At 42.8% G+C, this 15,564-nt stretch overlaps 1 protein-coding gene across 8 annotated transcripts in view; it reads left to right on the top strand.

Moving 5' to 3' along the window:
- Nucleotides 1–7,084, top strand: part of RACGAP1 (Rac GTPase activating protein 1) — a 31,345-nt gene extending 24,261 nt beyond the window's left edge. For all 8 annotated transcript variants that reach the window (XM_037846092.1, XM_037846091.1, XM_037846090.1 and 5 more), the window contains exons 13-17: nt 2,483–2,588; nt 2,763–2,895; nt 4,128–4,263; nt 5,186–5,294; nt 5,595–7,084. In XM_037846092.1, the coding sequence (XP_037702020.1) occupies nt 2,483–2,588; nt 2,763–2,895; nt 4,128–4,263; nt 5,186–5,294; nt 5,595–5,670 (560 nt within the window). In that variant the 3' untranslated portion in view covers nt 5,671–7,084. The remainder of the gene's footprint in view (nt 1–2,482; nt 2,589–2,762; nt 2,896–4,127; nt 4,264–5,185; nt 5,295–5,594) is intronic.
- The last annotated feature ends 8,480 nt before the right edge of the window (nt 7,085–15,564 follow it).

Consider the following 15,564-nt stretch of genomic DNA (forward strand, 5'->3'; position numbering starts at 1 on the left):
CTAAACGTTTTGAATTGATTTAGCATTAGTTGTTTAAATTCCTGTATCTCAGTTGAAGTGTACGTTTGTTCCTTTGACTGGGCCATAACTTTGTTTTTCTTAGTGTAGGTTGTAGTTTTCTGTTGTTTAGGTTTCTGACCTCCTAGGCCACCCCAATTGGGTTTTCCCAGACGAGAACAGGCTCAGGTCATGAAGGAGGAAATATTCAGTATCCGGTTTCCCTGATGGTTTTTCTTAGAGGATTGACACACCTGTGCTTTTCTGCCTGGCAGGTGCACCTGTCAGCCTGTCACTGGCTGGTGTAAGAGGGTATCTGCGTATCAAAAAGTTCTTTGTTTCTCTGACTCTGCTGATCAAAGTGTTTTGATTTTAAAATGGCTGAGGCTTTCCTTACTGCGAGCTGAGGTTTTCTCCACAGAGAGAGAAAGGGAGAGAAAGCTCCCAGATTCACCCATCAGCCAGAGATAGCACCCAATCCTCTGGGCTGCCCGTCCTGAAACAGATATGTGCCCCGACTCTCTCAAGGTCAGTTGTCACCAAAAGCCTCTGTGTGCTTTTTGGGGATTTGCTGTTTGTATTGAGCAGTTAATATTAAAACCCCAGTTGGAGCTAGGCTGAGAGAGTGCTGCTCTCTAGCACCGCAGGGCTTCCGTGAGGGAGGGGCCCTTGGCTCTCGGCTCTCAGTGCGGGTCTGCAGTTTTATTTACAGATTTTATGCTGCGATCTCAGGCATTCCTCCCAATTCAGGTTGGTGGATGATGAGTGGACAGTCACGTTTGTCTTCCCGCAGTTACTCCAGGTTATTTGCTAGTTTTTTGGTCATTTATGAATTGTTCTGGGTGGGCACTAACAGTCTTCCACTCCTCTCTATGCTGCCATCTTAGCTCCTCTAAAGGCAGATCTTAATACTTGAATGTAAGTTCCATGAGGGCAGGAATTTTTTCCTCTTTTCTTTACTGCTTTATCCCCCTGCCTAGTACAGTATCTCAAACATAGTAGGTGCTCAAATAGTTTGATAGATGAATAGATATGTGCACTGTTCCCCATGCCTGTCCTCTTCCTATCTAAACCATAATAGGACAGTAACAGGATATTTTCGTTTTGTTTTTCATCAATTCTCAGGTTGTTTTGAACTTGGAGCCACCTTTGATTTCTTTTCCTCACACCCCATATCCAATCCATTGGTGAATCCTGTCAACAGTCTTGTAAAATGTTTCTTAAATTTGATATTTATCACTCCTACCACTTTTTCTTTTCCCTTTTTAGAGAAGTTGTGTGTTTACAGAATAATCCTGCATAAAGTACAGGATTCTCATATGCCACCATATAACGCCTTGCACTGGTGTGGAACATTTGTTACAATTGATGAAAGCACATTTTTATAATTGTACTATTAACTATAGTCCATGGTTTAACTTATGGTTCACTGTTTGTGTACTACAACCACTCTTGACGTCTCTCACCCTGGAGAAATGTAAGAACCTACTAACTGATTTTCCTGCCCTCTATATTGTATTCCTCATACAGCAGCAGAGAGGCCCTTTTAAAATTTAGATTAGACTGTATCCCTTCTGTCTTCAGTATTTTCCAGTGGCTTCCCATTCCTCTCAAACTAAATCTACAGTCCTTAACATGGCCCAAAAGATCCTACATGATTTGCCTCCTGGTTATGTCTCCAACATTATTTCTTTCAACACCCTTCCCTTCTTTCCTTCCTTTCTAGTTATACTGGAAAACTTCAATTCTTGAAAAATAGAGTTTATTCCCTACCTCAAGACCTTCATATTTGTTGTTATTTTAGCCTCAAACGCTTGTACCCTAGATATTTGCATGGTTTGCTCCTTTAGTTCTTTCAGGTCTCTGTTGAGATATCTTGTCTTCAGAAATACCTTTCCTGACCACTTTGTCTAAAATAACAGTCCCCATTACTTTCTAACTTCTTGTCTGCCATATTTTCTTTATTGTACATATCACTACCTGATATATCTTTATCTATCTTATCTATCTATATCTATCTATCTATCATCTATCTATCTATCTATCTATCTATCTTTTTTTTTTTTTTTTTTAATCAACTCGGCCAGTAGAATCTACATACCACGAGTTAGGGACTTTGTCTAGTTCTGTTTTATCTCCAGCACTTAGTGGAGTACCTGACACATAGTAGGCCCTCAAATATGTTTTATGAATGAACACTTTCTTGATAACTGTGGTCACTGTAGTTGTATGTTCGTTTTCTTAGCAGATGGGTTTCAAGCTGCTTTCCTAACTGGAGAGCCGATATTTTAAAAGTTCTGACTTTTGGTATTGAGCTGTTGGCCAGTATCCTGTTTGTTAATGAAACTAGAGTCTGATGTAGTCATGAACCTAATCAGAAGTTTCAGAGCTTACTGTATAGATGAGACTTTGTGGTCGATATCTTGGAAGGCTGCTGTCAAGGGAAAGAAATCTAGGCCTCTTGGATCTTTCTTTTCATTTACAGAAATCACAGATGAGGACAACAGCATAGCTGCCATGTACCAGGCTGTTGGTGAACTGCCCCAGGCCAACAGGGACACATTAGCTTTCCTCATGATTCACTTGCAAAGGTGAGTACAGCAGAAACTCGTTTCCAGGAGTTAGGGGATTTTCTATAGGGAAGTAATGATGGTTGGGTGTTAGGGAGGGAACATGATCGGTGAGTTGTTTTCTTGTAGAATTTATATTCTGGTCTGCATTTAAGCAGAAGAACATGTCTTCTAATTTAGTACTCTTTTGCCTAGAGTGGCTCAGAGCCCAAACACTAAAATGGATGTTGCCAATCTGGCCAAAGTGTTTGGCCCTACAATAGTTGCCCATGCTGTGCCCAATCCAGACCCAGTGGCAATGTTACAAGACATCAAGCGTCAACCCAAGGTAGGCAAGAGTATATTATATGAATTTGTATAATATGATAAAGTAGCCAGAAGACTTATTTGCCCATAGGATTTTTTTAATGCAATTTTATTGAGATATATTCACTTACCGTATAGTCACCCAAAGCGTACAATCGGTTGTTCACAGTATCATCATATAGTTGTGCATTCATCACCACAATCACTTTTTTGAACATTTTCATTACTCCAAGAAATAAAAAGTACGAAAGGAGCACCCAAAATATCTCATACTCCTTCCTCCTCCCCATTATTCATTCACTTTATGTCCCCCTTTTTTCTACTCATCTGTCCCTACACTGGATAAAGGGAATGTGAGCCACAATGTTTTCACAATCACACAATCACACCATATAAGCTTTATGGTTATACAATCGCCTTCAAAAATCAAGGCTACCATATTGCAGTTCAACAGTTTCAGGTATTTCCTTCTAGCTATTCTAATACACTAATAACCAGAAAGGGATATCTATAAAATGCGTAAGAATAACCTCCAGAATGACCTTTTGACTCCATTTGAAATCTCTCAGACGCTGAAATTTTGTTTCCTTTCGCTTCCCCCTTTTGGTCCAAGAAGGCTTTCTCAATCCCACGATGCCAGGTCCAGGTTCATCCCTGGGAGTCATGTGCCATTTTGCCAGGGAGATTTACGCCCCTGGGAGTCATGTGCCATTTTGCCAGGGAGATTTACGCCCCTGGGAGTCAAGTCCCATGTAGCAGAGGAGGGCAGTGAGATTACCTGCAGTGTTGGCTTAGAGACAGAGGCCACATCTAAGCAACAAAAGAGGATCTCTGGGGATGACTTTAGGGCACAATTATAAGTAGGCTTAGCCTTTCCTTTGCAGTAACAAGCTTCATAAGGGCAAGCCCCAAGATCGAGGGCTTGGCTTACTACAGCGGTAGTCACCAATGCTTGTGAGAATATTAGGAATTTCCCAGGTGGGAATGTTTAATATTTCCAGTTTTTTCCCAGTCCCTTAAGAGGGCTTTGCAAATACATTTTTATCCTCTGCCCAAATTACTCTGGGCATGTATTGGGGTTTCATGCTAACCTGTGCAAACCAACCAGATCTCATCCCCTGTTCAAGGTTCCACGTAATTATGGTGTTTGGATAAACTGACCATATAGTGTCCATAGGATCTTATATGGAGGGAGAATGCTATGCGGTCAGCTCTGAGCTGTGGAACGTTGCTAACATATTTGGTGGCTTTTAGGTGGTGGAGCGCTTGCTTTCACTGCCTCTGGAATATTGGAGTCAGTTCATGATGGTAGAGCAAGAGAACATTGATCCCATGCATGTCATTGAAAACTCCAATGCCTTTTCAACACCACAGACACCAGATATTAAAGGTAAGGCCTAAGGAGTGCTTCTTAAAGACTTGAGCTCCTTCTCTAGTTTTGGTCATGTCCCCTCTTTCTGCCTTTGTTAGAGCTGCTTGAAATTCATATTCTTCAAATTCATATTTTTACTTTTCCATATTCTCCTTTCTTTACCTAGATGAATATATATGTATGTATATTTTATGCAGCTGTAATAATAGTTTTGATACAATTTGTTCTTATTTCATTTGGCATATTGTGAGAATTTTCTCTATGTTACTTTATAATCTTATCATTTTATGTTTGTAAACAATAATTTACTTAAATGTTCCATTAGGTATTGAGATTATTGTTAAGTTTTTCATAATTATTAATAATACTGCAATCAGCATTATATTTGTATAGCTTCCCATCACCGTCCCCCAGTGATAAATTCCCAGGAATGGAATTCCTGAATCAAGAGGCTTGAACATTTTTGTCTCTTGATATGTTTTATCAAACCAGTTTCTTAAAGGCGTTTGCCACCAAACAGTGTGTGTGTGAATAGGCTGGTTTCATTCCACCCTCACAGGCATTGGATTGGAGAGACCTGTTCTTTCATTATTACAGGCGTTGGATTGGAGAGACCTGTTCTTTCATTATTACAAGTTCCTTTTCAAGAGAGCATATTGGTTCTTCTAGAATTGTAAAAATCAAATGATTACATGTTAGATTTGTGACATTTGGAGTTGGAAAATGGTATAAACCAGAAAACGAATGTCAGCTATTCACTGATGCATGGTTCAAAAGATACATTAGTGTGTTACAAAATAACGACAAAAACAAAAACTTTGCTAGTTCTCTAAAGTTAGCAATTCAGTGTTTCGCAAATATTCAGCTTAAAACTGCCCACCTACAAGGGTGCTTTCTTGTTTTCCCCTCTTTTTAACATATGTCTAAACTTTGATTAAAGTGAGTTTACTGGGGCCTGTGACCACTCCAGAGCATCAGCTCCTCAAGACGCCTTCATCTAGCTCCCTGTCGCAGAGAGTCCGCTCCACCCTCACTAGGAACACTCCCAGGTATGCAGAATTGGCCTTCTTAGGAAATATAAAGTGACTGCTTCCTTAGACTCCTTTTCCATCATATTATTGAAAGAAAAAATTGAATTAGATCTTACCTAGTAACCAGACTCTAAAAGGAGAGCTAGAGCCATAAGGATCCGTTTCTTAAAGGTGATTCAGAGTAGCTTACAGAGTAGTCTAGGGTTTCCTACTTTTAGTTATTTTATCAAGTAACGTTATAATTGCTTATTCACCAGTTTTTATACAATACTTCTTTTTTAATACAATACTTTTCCAGTTCATTCTCTTTTTCTTTAGATTTGGGAGCAAAAGCAAGTCTGCCACCAACCTAGGACGACAAGGAAACTTCTTTGCTTCTCCAATGCTCAAGTGAAGTCATGTCAGCCTGTTACTCCCCAGCATTTACTGACTGCAAGAAGGGGCGCACCTGTACTCTGCTCTGCAGCCTCCTGTACTCATTACTACTTTTAGCATTCTCCAGGCTTTTAATCAAGTTTAATTGTGAATGGGGGTTTTATTAAAACTAGATATATCTCCCTTTCCCTCTCCTCAAGTGTAATACATCAACACGTTGTGCTGGTTGTTGGGAGCTTTTAGGTGGGAGATCTTTTGCAGGGGTGAAAGGGGTTGTATGGAATTCACTGAGACTCTTTTGGAGGGAAAGTGGGAACAGTGTCCCTTTGGCTTAAAGCCAAATGCTGCCTCACAGAATGACCTTTCTCTGCTGTCATTTAGAACTAATTTTCATGAGACAACGACAGAAACCCCACCTCTTTGGTAAGACTGACTTGTCTCAAGGTACAGAAAGGATTGGACAGAGGATATAGGATGGTTCCTTCTGAGGACTCAGAAGAGGCCTTCCCCCATTTTGAATTGAGCTGTAAGATGGAGCCTTCATAAGAATGGAATAGAGTGAGGTTAAAACTAGTGATGGAAATATGCTTAGCTTTAATTTGGATTGATTAGCTCTTAATTGTGTTAAGTGACACAACCTTGTAAATATGATACTAAAACTTGTATTTATCTCTAATGGGCCTCTGGCTGGACTTTGGGGTTTGGTTGGAGTCAAAGCCAGTTTGTTCTTCTAAAGTTGAATTCATTCTAATGCTTGACCCTGCTCCCTCCTTACATTGTCCAATGGAGCCCTAATTCTAAAGGTCCGTAGGCCATCTTCTCGGCATCCCAGATAATAATTAAGAGTAGGCTGTAAGGGAAGATTGCCAATATTTTGTGTGGGAAAGAAAGCCACCGTCGTTTTTGTCTTTGCACTTTGCTGAAATCTTCCCACAGAACATAATCCATATCTAGATAAATGTGAGTTTTTTGGTCTATAAAAATTTTCATTGTCTATAAAAATGATTTCTTCTATAGAATGTTATCCATACTGACCCCTGTCTTAGAAACACATATTTGGAATAATATTTGGAAAAAAGTAAATAGCTTTTTCAAAAATGAATATGTGGTTGGTTTTCTTGTCCTGGAAAGTAACCTTCAATGCCTTTTAGAAAGTATTTTCCTTCATAATGTGTTGAATCCATTGTTCATCTCTCTTTCCCACCCTCTGAACCCACCCAACCTTACAGGAATTTGTTTCTTCATTTCTCATTCAACCTCTTTCATTATCCATACTGGAGTCCCATGATATCCTGTGACTGTTATCCTATAGTTTGAAGAAACTACTTTAGCAAACTTTTTTTTTGTTAAATCATTTTATTGAGATATATTCACATACCATGCAGTCATCCAAAACAAATCGTACATTTGATTGTTCATAGTACCATTACATAGTTGTGCATTCATCACCAAAATCAATCCCTGACACCTTCATTACCACATACACAAAAATAACAAGAAGAATAATTAAAGTGAAAAAGAGCAATTAAAGTAGAAAAGAACACTGGGTGCCTTTGTTTGTTTGTTTGTTTGTTTCCTTCCCCCATTTTTCTACTCATCCATCCATAAGCTAGACAAAGGGGAGTGTGGTCCTTATGGCTTTCCCAATCACTTTGTCACCCCTCATAAGCTACATTTTTATACAATCGTCTTCAAGATTCATGGGTACTGGGTTGTAGTTGGATAGTTTCAGGTATCTACCGCCAGCTACCCCAATTCATTAGAATTAAGCAAACTTTTAAAAACAAGTCTTGAGGGACCAGAATGGTGCAGATTAAAGAAAAAAAGATTGACTTTGCCTGGCTGACTGCCTGAAAGATCCTTCACTGCTGGAAGTGACTCCAGAGTGAGCTGGGGTGATTAACTGAGGGCACCTGCGCTTGGAACTCTGAAGCTGGGGAACAGAATGTATCTGAGATTGAACATAAAGTTTCAGGCTTAATATGTAACTGTTGAAAGAGAAGGCAACCTACTGGCTTTTTTTTCCCAGGAGGTGGCAGCTCTCACAGCAGGGCCCATCTGCCTCAGCAAATTGAGAGAGGATGGGTCCCACCTCCCCTCCCCTCCTGCCCCTCCTCACGCCTGCTAGGTTGTTGTTGTTTTTGGTTTTTGGTTTTTTTTTAAACTTTGTGTTAGATGCTGTCTCTTTTCTTATATCTTTGCAAGCCTAGTGTTGGCCCGGCTCCATATTTGCTGTTCTGTAGTATCTCCCCAAGGTGCATTTTAAGTCAGTAATGTAGAGGAAGTAAATGGATTATATAACGTTAGTGAAGGCAAGACTACCCTATGCAGGAGCTGATAGCCCATTAACCAAAAAGGAAATGGTCCTGTGTGTCAAATGTTGGCAACCACTTGCTCAGTTTTTGGGCTAGGCCAAGAAACCTTAGCTGGGAAAATAATTCTGATATTAGCAAAGGGAAATATTTACCCACTTTTAATTTCTTTAACAGTACTTCATGTGGAACGGCTTGACTTGTGAGGGCTTCTTGAATAAATTATGCTTCCTTGATGTTGCAGTCTGTGGAAAGGGGTCCCATGCTTCGTGGTGGCTGTCACCTCCACTTCTACTCCCAGCCTTTTCTGAAGCTGCTTGCTTCACCTTTAATGCGTTAAACTTTTCCACATGCCAGTAACTGGAATCTTGAAATTGCAGCATTCCCCTCTCTTCTCTGTCAGTCTATGTAAGGATTCCTGAGTTTGGTGTTCATTTAACTGGGCAAGCATTACATGGTTTGATTCAGTAGCAACAATTTGTGTTTATTACTGGATATGTAAAGATTTCTCCTTAAAAGGTGAATTCATTGCTTGCAGAGATAGAAGGGGAAAGTCTTTAGGAAATAGCCCATGAGATTTTGTCTTATGCAAGAAGGCATCTGATTTCAATTGGAGGACTACATTGCTCAGTTGATTTACCATGAAAAAAAAAAAAAGTCATTTTTGGCTATGAATTGAACCTGTGGGATTGAAAGGGGTCTTGAATTTTTTAATTCATTGTTTAATTGTTGGGCAGCAAAATGACGGGAGATTGAGTGAGTGCAGGGAGCAAAGAGATCAGGCTTGCTGTTTTTGTTTTATTATGGTACTTGTCCACCTCAAGCTTCAGCTAGATAGGTGGGTAAATTGGCAAGTAGATAGATAATACACAGATGCTTACATATACAATATATGATTTTCTATTGGTAAAGCATTTGGGAGCATCCAGCACTGTGCTTAGTATGCTGAGTGGGGTTTTCTTAATCATGCGTTGCCTTTTCTTAGGCTCTTAACATTAGCAGGGGAAGAGCTGTTGTGGAAATCCAGATCCAAGAAAGGTGGCACAGAGGTCAGTGTTAACGTCGGCAGAGCTCACACAGTAGGTTCTCAATAAATGTACTTTGATGGTAGTCTTAGTGATGACTCAGTTTTCAGTCACTGGTGCAAAAAGCTTTTAATGTTTAAGCATGCCGAGTTGCGGCATGTTAGCCATTGTGCTTTTAGTATAAACAGGGTTTGGAGAATGACCACTTAACCTAAGAACTTAGTAATTTTTTTTATCCACTCCCCGTAGCTAGTATATTTTGTAAATAAATGAAGGCACCAGGCCAGGAGGTTCCTAACTTGTATAATTTGTTAGACACTGGTTCTCAGAACTGTATTTGTTGATGGTTTCTATTCAAGAAGTCAGGTGGAAGACAGCTTGACGTCACCAGGAATAACCTTGCAGTGTATGGGAGCTTTGTCCTCTGCAGTCTGGGATGGGGAAGGAGGCCACTTTTCAGGGACTTGTAGTTAGAAGCAGGATTTTTCCTTTTGTCTCCTTCCTCTATTATCTCTTGCCAGGCTCTATTTAGTCATGTTTTTTTGTTTGTTTGTTGTTTGTTTTTTTATACAGAATTACTCTCATCTCACGCAGTTGGGTACCATCTGTGTGCTAGGCTCAGACACTTGTAAAAGGATATTTAGACTTCTGATAGAGCACAGCCAATTAATATGTTCTTTGGACATCAATGAAAATAGGAATTTAAGAACTGATTCCCCAGAAAGTCTCTAGGAAATTTAATAAGGTGATTTACAAAATACAGAGTGCTTTTGTTTATCATCTTACTTGATCTCACCACACCCATGTGGGATGGGCAGGGCAGGTGATGTTATCTCTCTAACTGACAGATTCAGAGAGGTGATTTGGCCCAAACTCCCACAAACTAATGTATGGTTTAGCTGAGATTAGAACCTGGAAATTTAAACTCCTTGCCTGGAGCTCAGCAACAGTGCTTGCTATTTCAGACTTCTTCAGCCTCATGGGGCCTGTTAATGTATTATTAGGTACCTAATGCTAGTAAATGGCCTGAGCTCAGGGTCAGTATTATTTCTATCTCATGCAAGGAAGCATCTTGTTCTTTTGAAAAGTGTTCAACTGTAAAGTGAACAAAGCTGTATATAGAGAGAGGATAGGTTTACATTTCAGGAATTCTCCCTGTTATTGTAAAAACTTTTGTAACTCACATCCAGCCTAGAGCCACAGATTCCACTGAGAGGTAGGTGTGGATGTACTTATGCACTGCTTTTAATGGGGAACAACAACAGGGAAAGGGGGGTTATTTTAGATATCAACCAGTCATTTCCAGGACTGACAGTAGGCAAGAAAGCCGATGCTTCACTCCTGTTTTGCTGCACTCCATTTGTTTATCAAAGATTTACTCTATTACTTGGGATATGAAAATAAGACAACATCTCTCTCTTTCAGGAGCTTGTAATTGAAATGGTCCTCTCAACAGATGACCCGGAAGAAGCAGGGAGGCCCAGACTACTGGGAAAAGCATTTGGGACAAGAGAGTTTCTTAATGGTTGGGATTATTGTTTAGTATAATGGAAGACCTGGGCTTGGTGATGCAGGGCTGGTCTCTGTGGGAGGCAGAGGATGAGCTGTTCTAAACACTGTAGGTCACCCTTGGTGAATGTCTGTTCTCAGGCCACCCATGTGCATCCTATGTGCTCTGAAGCCCAAAGCCAAGAGCAGGCAAGTCTGCAAGCCAAAGCCATCAGCGTGCTTCTAGAAACGTGTCAGCAGATTGGCTTATTGGCTTTTCCCCTGAGTGGCATTAGTGCTCACCCTGTCTCATGTTCACCATCTGGCTTTGCATAAGAAGTCTTTGAGTGATCTCTCTCGAGCAGCCTGTTCTGTGCCAGGGCTTTCTGAAGGCTATTCAGCTTTCTCCCTCATCAACCCTGGAGCTCAGTGCTCTCCTAAAGGAGGTAGTCTGTTGGGCCATGCATATGCACATCTAGGATCAGAAGAATACTTTAGACCTCAGATAAGAAAATCAGCTCCATAAAGAATGAGCCCAAGTGGTTGGTGTCCTAAGGTCTTATTGTCAAAACTAACAAGTGGCTCTGTCCTTAGATGTGTTTTTAAGATGGAGTCACTCCTGCCACAGCAGAAGCTCTTTCTTCCTTTGAGATGATACAGTTTTCCTGATTTCAGTAGAGAGAGAGACACGTCAAGGGGCTGGGATTTTTCTTCCTTATTGGAGAGCAAAGCCTGGGGGTGTGGAGGTGCTTAAATGAACCACCTCCCAAGGAGCTGGCTGGTCTCTCCTCCCAGGTTAATATACATAGGGCTAAATGCCTGATGTTCCTGGACAGCGTCCAGCGCCTCTGCAGAGCAGCGGTGCTGTGGAGATGCAGCTGCCGGCATTAAAGGGCTAAGCCCTTTCCAGCTGCTTTGCTTTAACGGGAACTGCCTGCAGTCGGCAGCTTAAGGGAGCTGTTTTAGCCGGATTAGGAGGAAGTGACTAATCTCTGCATATTCTGACACTGCCCTGGAGGCTCTGGGGAAGATAACCCAGCGGACTGGGAAGTGGTTGGACAAATGGTGTTGGAGTTCTAGGCCATCACCTCAAAATTGTGGTCCCAAGTTGGCATGGGTTTGTGTTTTGTTTTGCCTCCATGAAAAAAAGTGGGATTCTCTTCTGGGACAGCCCTACAGCATTGGACTCTCCCTGTCACCGAGGGAGAGGAGATGTTCACCACGAGGGGTGGAAGGTATTAGGAAGCTGATATTGCAACAGATTTGCGGGAGGAGGTAAGAGCATATCCATCCCCCTTGAGTGAGATTTGAGACCCTCTAAAATGGTCCTCACTTTGCCCTTCCATTCTTTTAATTAAAGCCCAATTAAAAGAGCCAAGACTTGAATGAGAAATGATCATTTCATTGATTATAAGATACATTTAAAAATATATTTTACTATCTGAGAATCGGGACATCTTGTAATCACTGTCACCTTACAAATTTAATGAATGCAGTGTATTTTCGTTCTTCCTGGTTCATAAAATAATGGTGCATCTTATAGTCAGTGTTACATGGGTTGAAAGTATAAGCTATGTCTGTGACCAGATGTGGAGGCCAGGGAATCTACTTTGCTGTGATCAAAGAGATACTAAAACAAGGAGTTCGTTCAGATTGAGAAAAGCTGCAGTATAGGAAGAGCAAAGAAACCGAGGCTCAGCCCAAGGTCGTCTGGCACAAAGAAGCAGATAAGTTATGTGTAGGCTAGGATCAAAATCTGTCTCACGTATGACCCCCAGAGCCGTCACATATGTGACCCCTGAAACAGGGAAGGGAATAAAAAGCCACCATGAATCAGTGATGCTCTGACTAAAATAGTAGAACATCCTGCTGGAGTTCTGCAATCACAGTAATACTACCAAAACTCATCCAGGATGCTTTAACCCACAGCGAAAAGATTAGAGGTATTAGATACTCTATGGGCAGGGCATTGGGAGAGTTTATCGCAATCCTTTGTCCAATATGTCCATCAAATTCAGAACTACAGAGGGGTCCCTCCTCCCTTAAACTGGAAGACCATGCTTTGGGTACCCACAGAGAAAGGAAGTTTCACCCCACCCCACGGGACAGCCCTGAGATAACAGTTGGCTAAAATTAGAATTTTAAGAATGTCTTCCTGTTCAGGTGGAGGCGCTTAAATGACTATGACATACTGTGTTCAGTGCCAGGGTAAAGGTCGGAGCAGAGTGCTTTGAGAACTCAGGAGGGAGGGAGCTCAAGGCTTAGAAAGCCTGAGATATAAGCAGATCTCAAAGGACGGGATGAGACAAAGGGAGAGGGCCCAGAAGCATATTTGGGGCTTAGGAAACAGCTCCAGCCTGTTGTTCCAGAACAAGGCATCCCTGACTGCTGTCCTGGTCTCTTCTCTGATCACAGGCTGGGCCCTGGTCTGTCTGGGTTTTTCTCCATCTGTGGGGGTGGGTGGGGTACAGGTTATTGGTCCCTGCCTCTGTCTCTGGTCTCCTGCACGCCCAGCTGTGGCAAGTCAATCCTTCATGTGGCTTGATCAGAGCTCTGAAACACTGTATTTCATTCCCCCCCTTTTCTGTCCATTAACTGCAGCCTATTATTATTGTTGGACTCCCCTCCCCAGCTTTTGCTAAATATGTGACTGCGCCTCAGTGTAGCTGCCTCTCCCTGAGAAGTGATTACAGATCTTGACTGTGCTGACCCCCTGCCATAGCTGCCCGGAGTGGCCCCAGCTTGGCCGGATGCTTCATCTTGATTAGCCCTTAACTTCCCTCCCTCCTTCCCTCACCATCTTCCTTTCTGACGTTGCCTGGGCCTGGCATTTAGCTGTGGGTTAAAATCTCTCTTGAGAGCCAGCTCTTTTCTCCTTGGGCCTGTTCCCTGCACTCTCCAGAGCATGGTCATGGTCATGGAGAACAGGCCGTGGGACCAGAGGGACTGAGGTGATCCCCTCACCTGGGCCAGGGGCTTGTCCCAGATCACTTGACCTCGATATAGATCAGTCCTCGAGAAGTTCAGTGCTTTGGAGCTGTGCTACCTCTTCAACCCTGGGCTCTGACAGCCGCTTGCTTTTTGTTTACTTAGCTTTCACATGAAATTCCAAATTCTCAAAGCCCTGCTTTTCACCCCTGCACTCCAATTCCTCTGTTCTGAGAAGGTCCTTCTTTTCTCTTTCTTGTATTTGATTTTTGACTCCTTTTTTCTCTGGGATCCCTTTCTCTCCTCTCCCCTCTGCCTCAGCTCAGGCACCTGGGGTATGGGAAGGAAGTGATCACTTGTTTAGTAACAGCCTGAGCCTCAGAAACTTCAGGGGAAGCAGCAAACTCATTGGCAGAGAGAGTGGCAGTCTACTATGATGATGGTAAAAATAACTACCACAGATTGAGAGCTGTGTGTCCAGTGTGGTGCCAAACCCAGCTCGTCTAATTCTTCTAATTCTTAAGAAGTGGGTGTTAGTATCCCCATTTTCCAGATGCGGAAAGTGAACCTCAGAATCCTTAAGTAACTTGCTCACCTTCACACACCTCAGTGCTGAGCCTGTATTCAAACTCTTTTAACCTCTATACAACCCTTATGTCAGTGTTTTTTGTTTTGTTTTTTACTTTGGGTGCACAGGTACCCATTAAGTCAAAGGGATTTTCTTTGGAAACAGCCTCTGAACCATTGTCTTGATCCTCTTCTTCCTTCAGTCTGGGAATAAATGTGTCTCAGAGCCTTGGCCCCTTCCTGGGTTTTCCCCTTGCACAGTGTGGCCCCAGATAAGGCCTGTCCTCTTTCCACCCGGAGGTAGCAGGTTAGAGAAGTGCAGTGGGAGTGGGGCATGGAGGGGGAGAGGCTCCTGCCACCCAACTGGGAAGCCACAGCCTCAGCTCTGCTGGCCTCATCTGCTCCTGCTAAGACAATCATCAACATAAAAGCCTAATTGTATTAATCACCAAGGCACCCATCCCAAGCCCCCTCCCTTTCTGGAGAATTATGAATTGCAATTGCAGATGGCTCTACTGATTGAAGGCCGTGCTCAGCGGGAAGAAGGGCCAGATCAGATTACACACCATTAATTAAAAACTTCCCCTGACAAACTGGGAGGAAGGGAATGCACACCACGGGTCTGCCTGGTTGGGTCTCTGTCCTCCACCTCCCACCACCCCCCCATCGGTGCCCAGGGGCTGTGACTCTGAAGCCTGCTTCCCCCAGGCTGGAACCCTTGAGATTCTGCTCTCCAAAGGCCAGTCCTTCCTTCATCCAAACAGATGGCCAACTGCCCTATTCGAGGGTTACTTATTCCTGCTTGACTTTCGGTGCTTTTCAGATTCTCACTTAACTCCTCCTTTCTCCTGAAGGACGCCTTTTCTTGCTTTAGTCTATCCTGACATAAGGCAGCTTTAAAGATGAAAACAGGCCCCCAGCTTTCTCTTCTGGCAGACATTCTGCAGCAGAGGTTAGGTAGAGCTGCCCGGAGTATTGGCTGGAGGGTTAAGTACCTGGATTTGCACCATGTTCCCTGGCCACCCCTTCCCGTAAGCACAGGCTTCTCAGCTGCTGTCATTTTGCCTCATTTAGAGCTGTAGCACCTGAATTTTCCTCCTCTTGATCAATTGCTGCCTTCCCTCCTTTGCCTTCCCCAGCTGCTCAGCCTCAGTCATTCATTCATCAAACTTTTATTGAGCACCCAGTGTGTGCTTGGTTCTGGGGATGCAGAGATAATTTGTCAAGGAGCTTAAGAGCCTCCTGCAGGAGCTCCACCCCATGCCCTCTTCAACCCTCCAGTTCCTGCTCCCTTCCTTCCTCTGGTTGCAGCTTGTATAAGCCCCCCTGGAACTCTATTTTAGAAAATTCTAAGCTGAGAGCTGGGGAGACCTTAGGGGGCTATGGTACTGAGCCGGATGACCTTTAGTAAGTCATCCTCTGCACACACGCACACACACACACACAGCTGTCACTGCTTGTAAAAGGGCACAGACTGCCCTGGGTGCTGAGAGATTGTGAAGATAGATGAGTGTGGCCCAACCTGGAGAAATGTGGACAACACTCTGCACTGACGCTAACACAGAAAGCACCAGGGCTCAGCTATTGCCCTGG

The sequence above is a fragment of the Choloepus didactylus genome, chromosome 8 (genome assembly GCF_015220235.1).
Source record: "Choloepus didactylus isolate mChoDid1 chromosome 8, mChoDid1.pri, whole genome shotgun sequence".
Classification (NCBI taxonomy): Eukaryota; Metazoa; Chordata; class Mammalia; order Pilosa; family Megalonychidae; genus Choloepus; species Choloepus didactylus.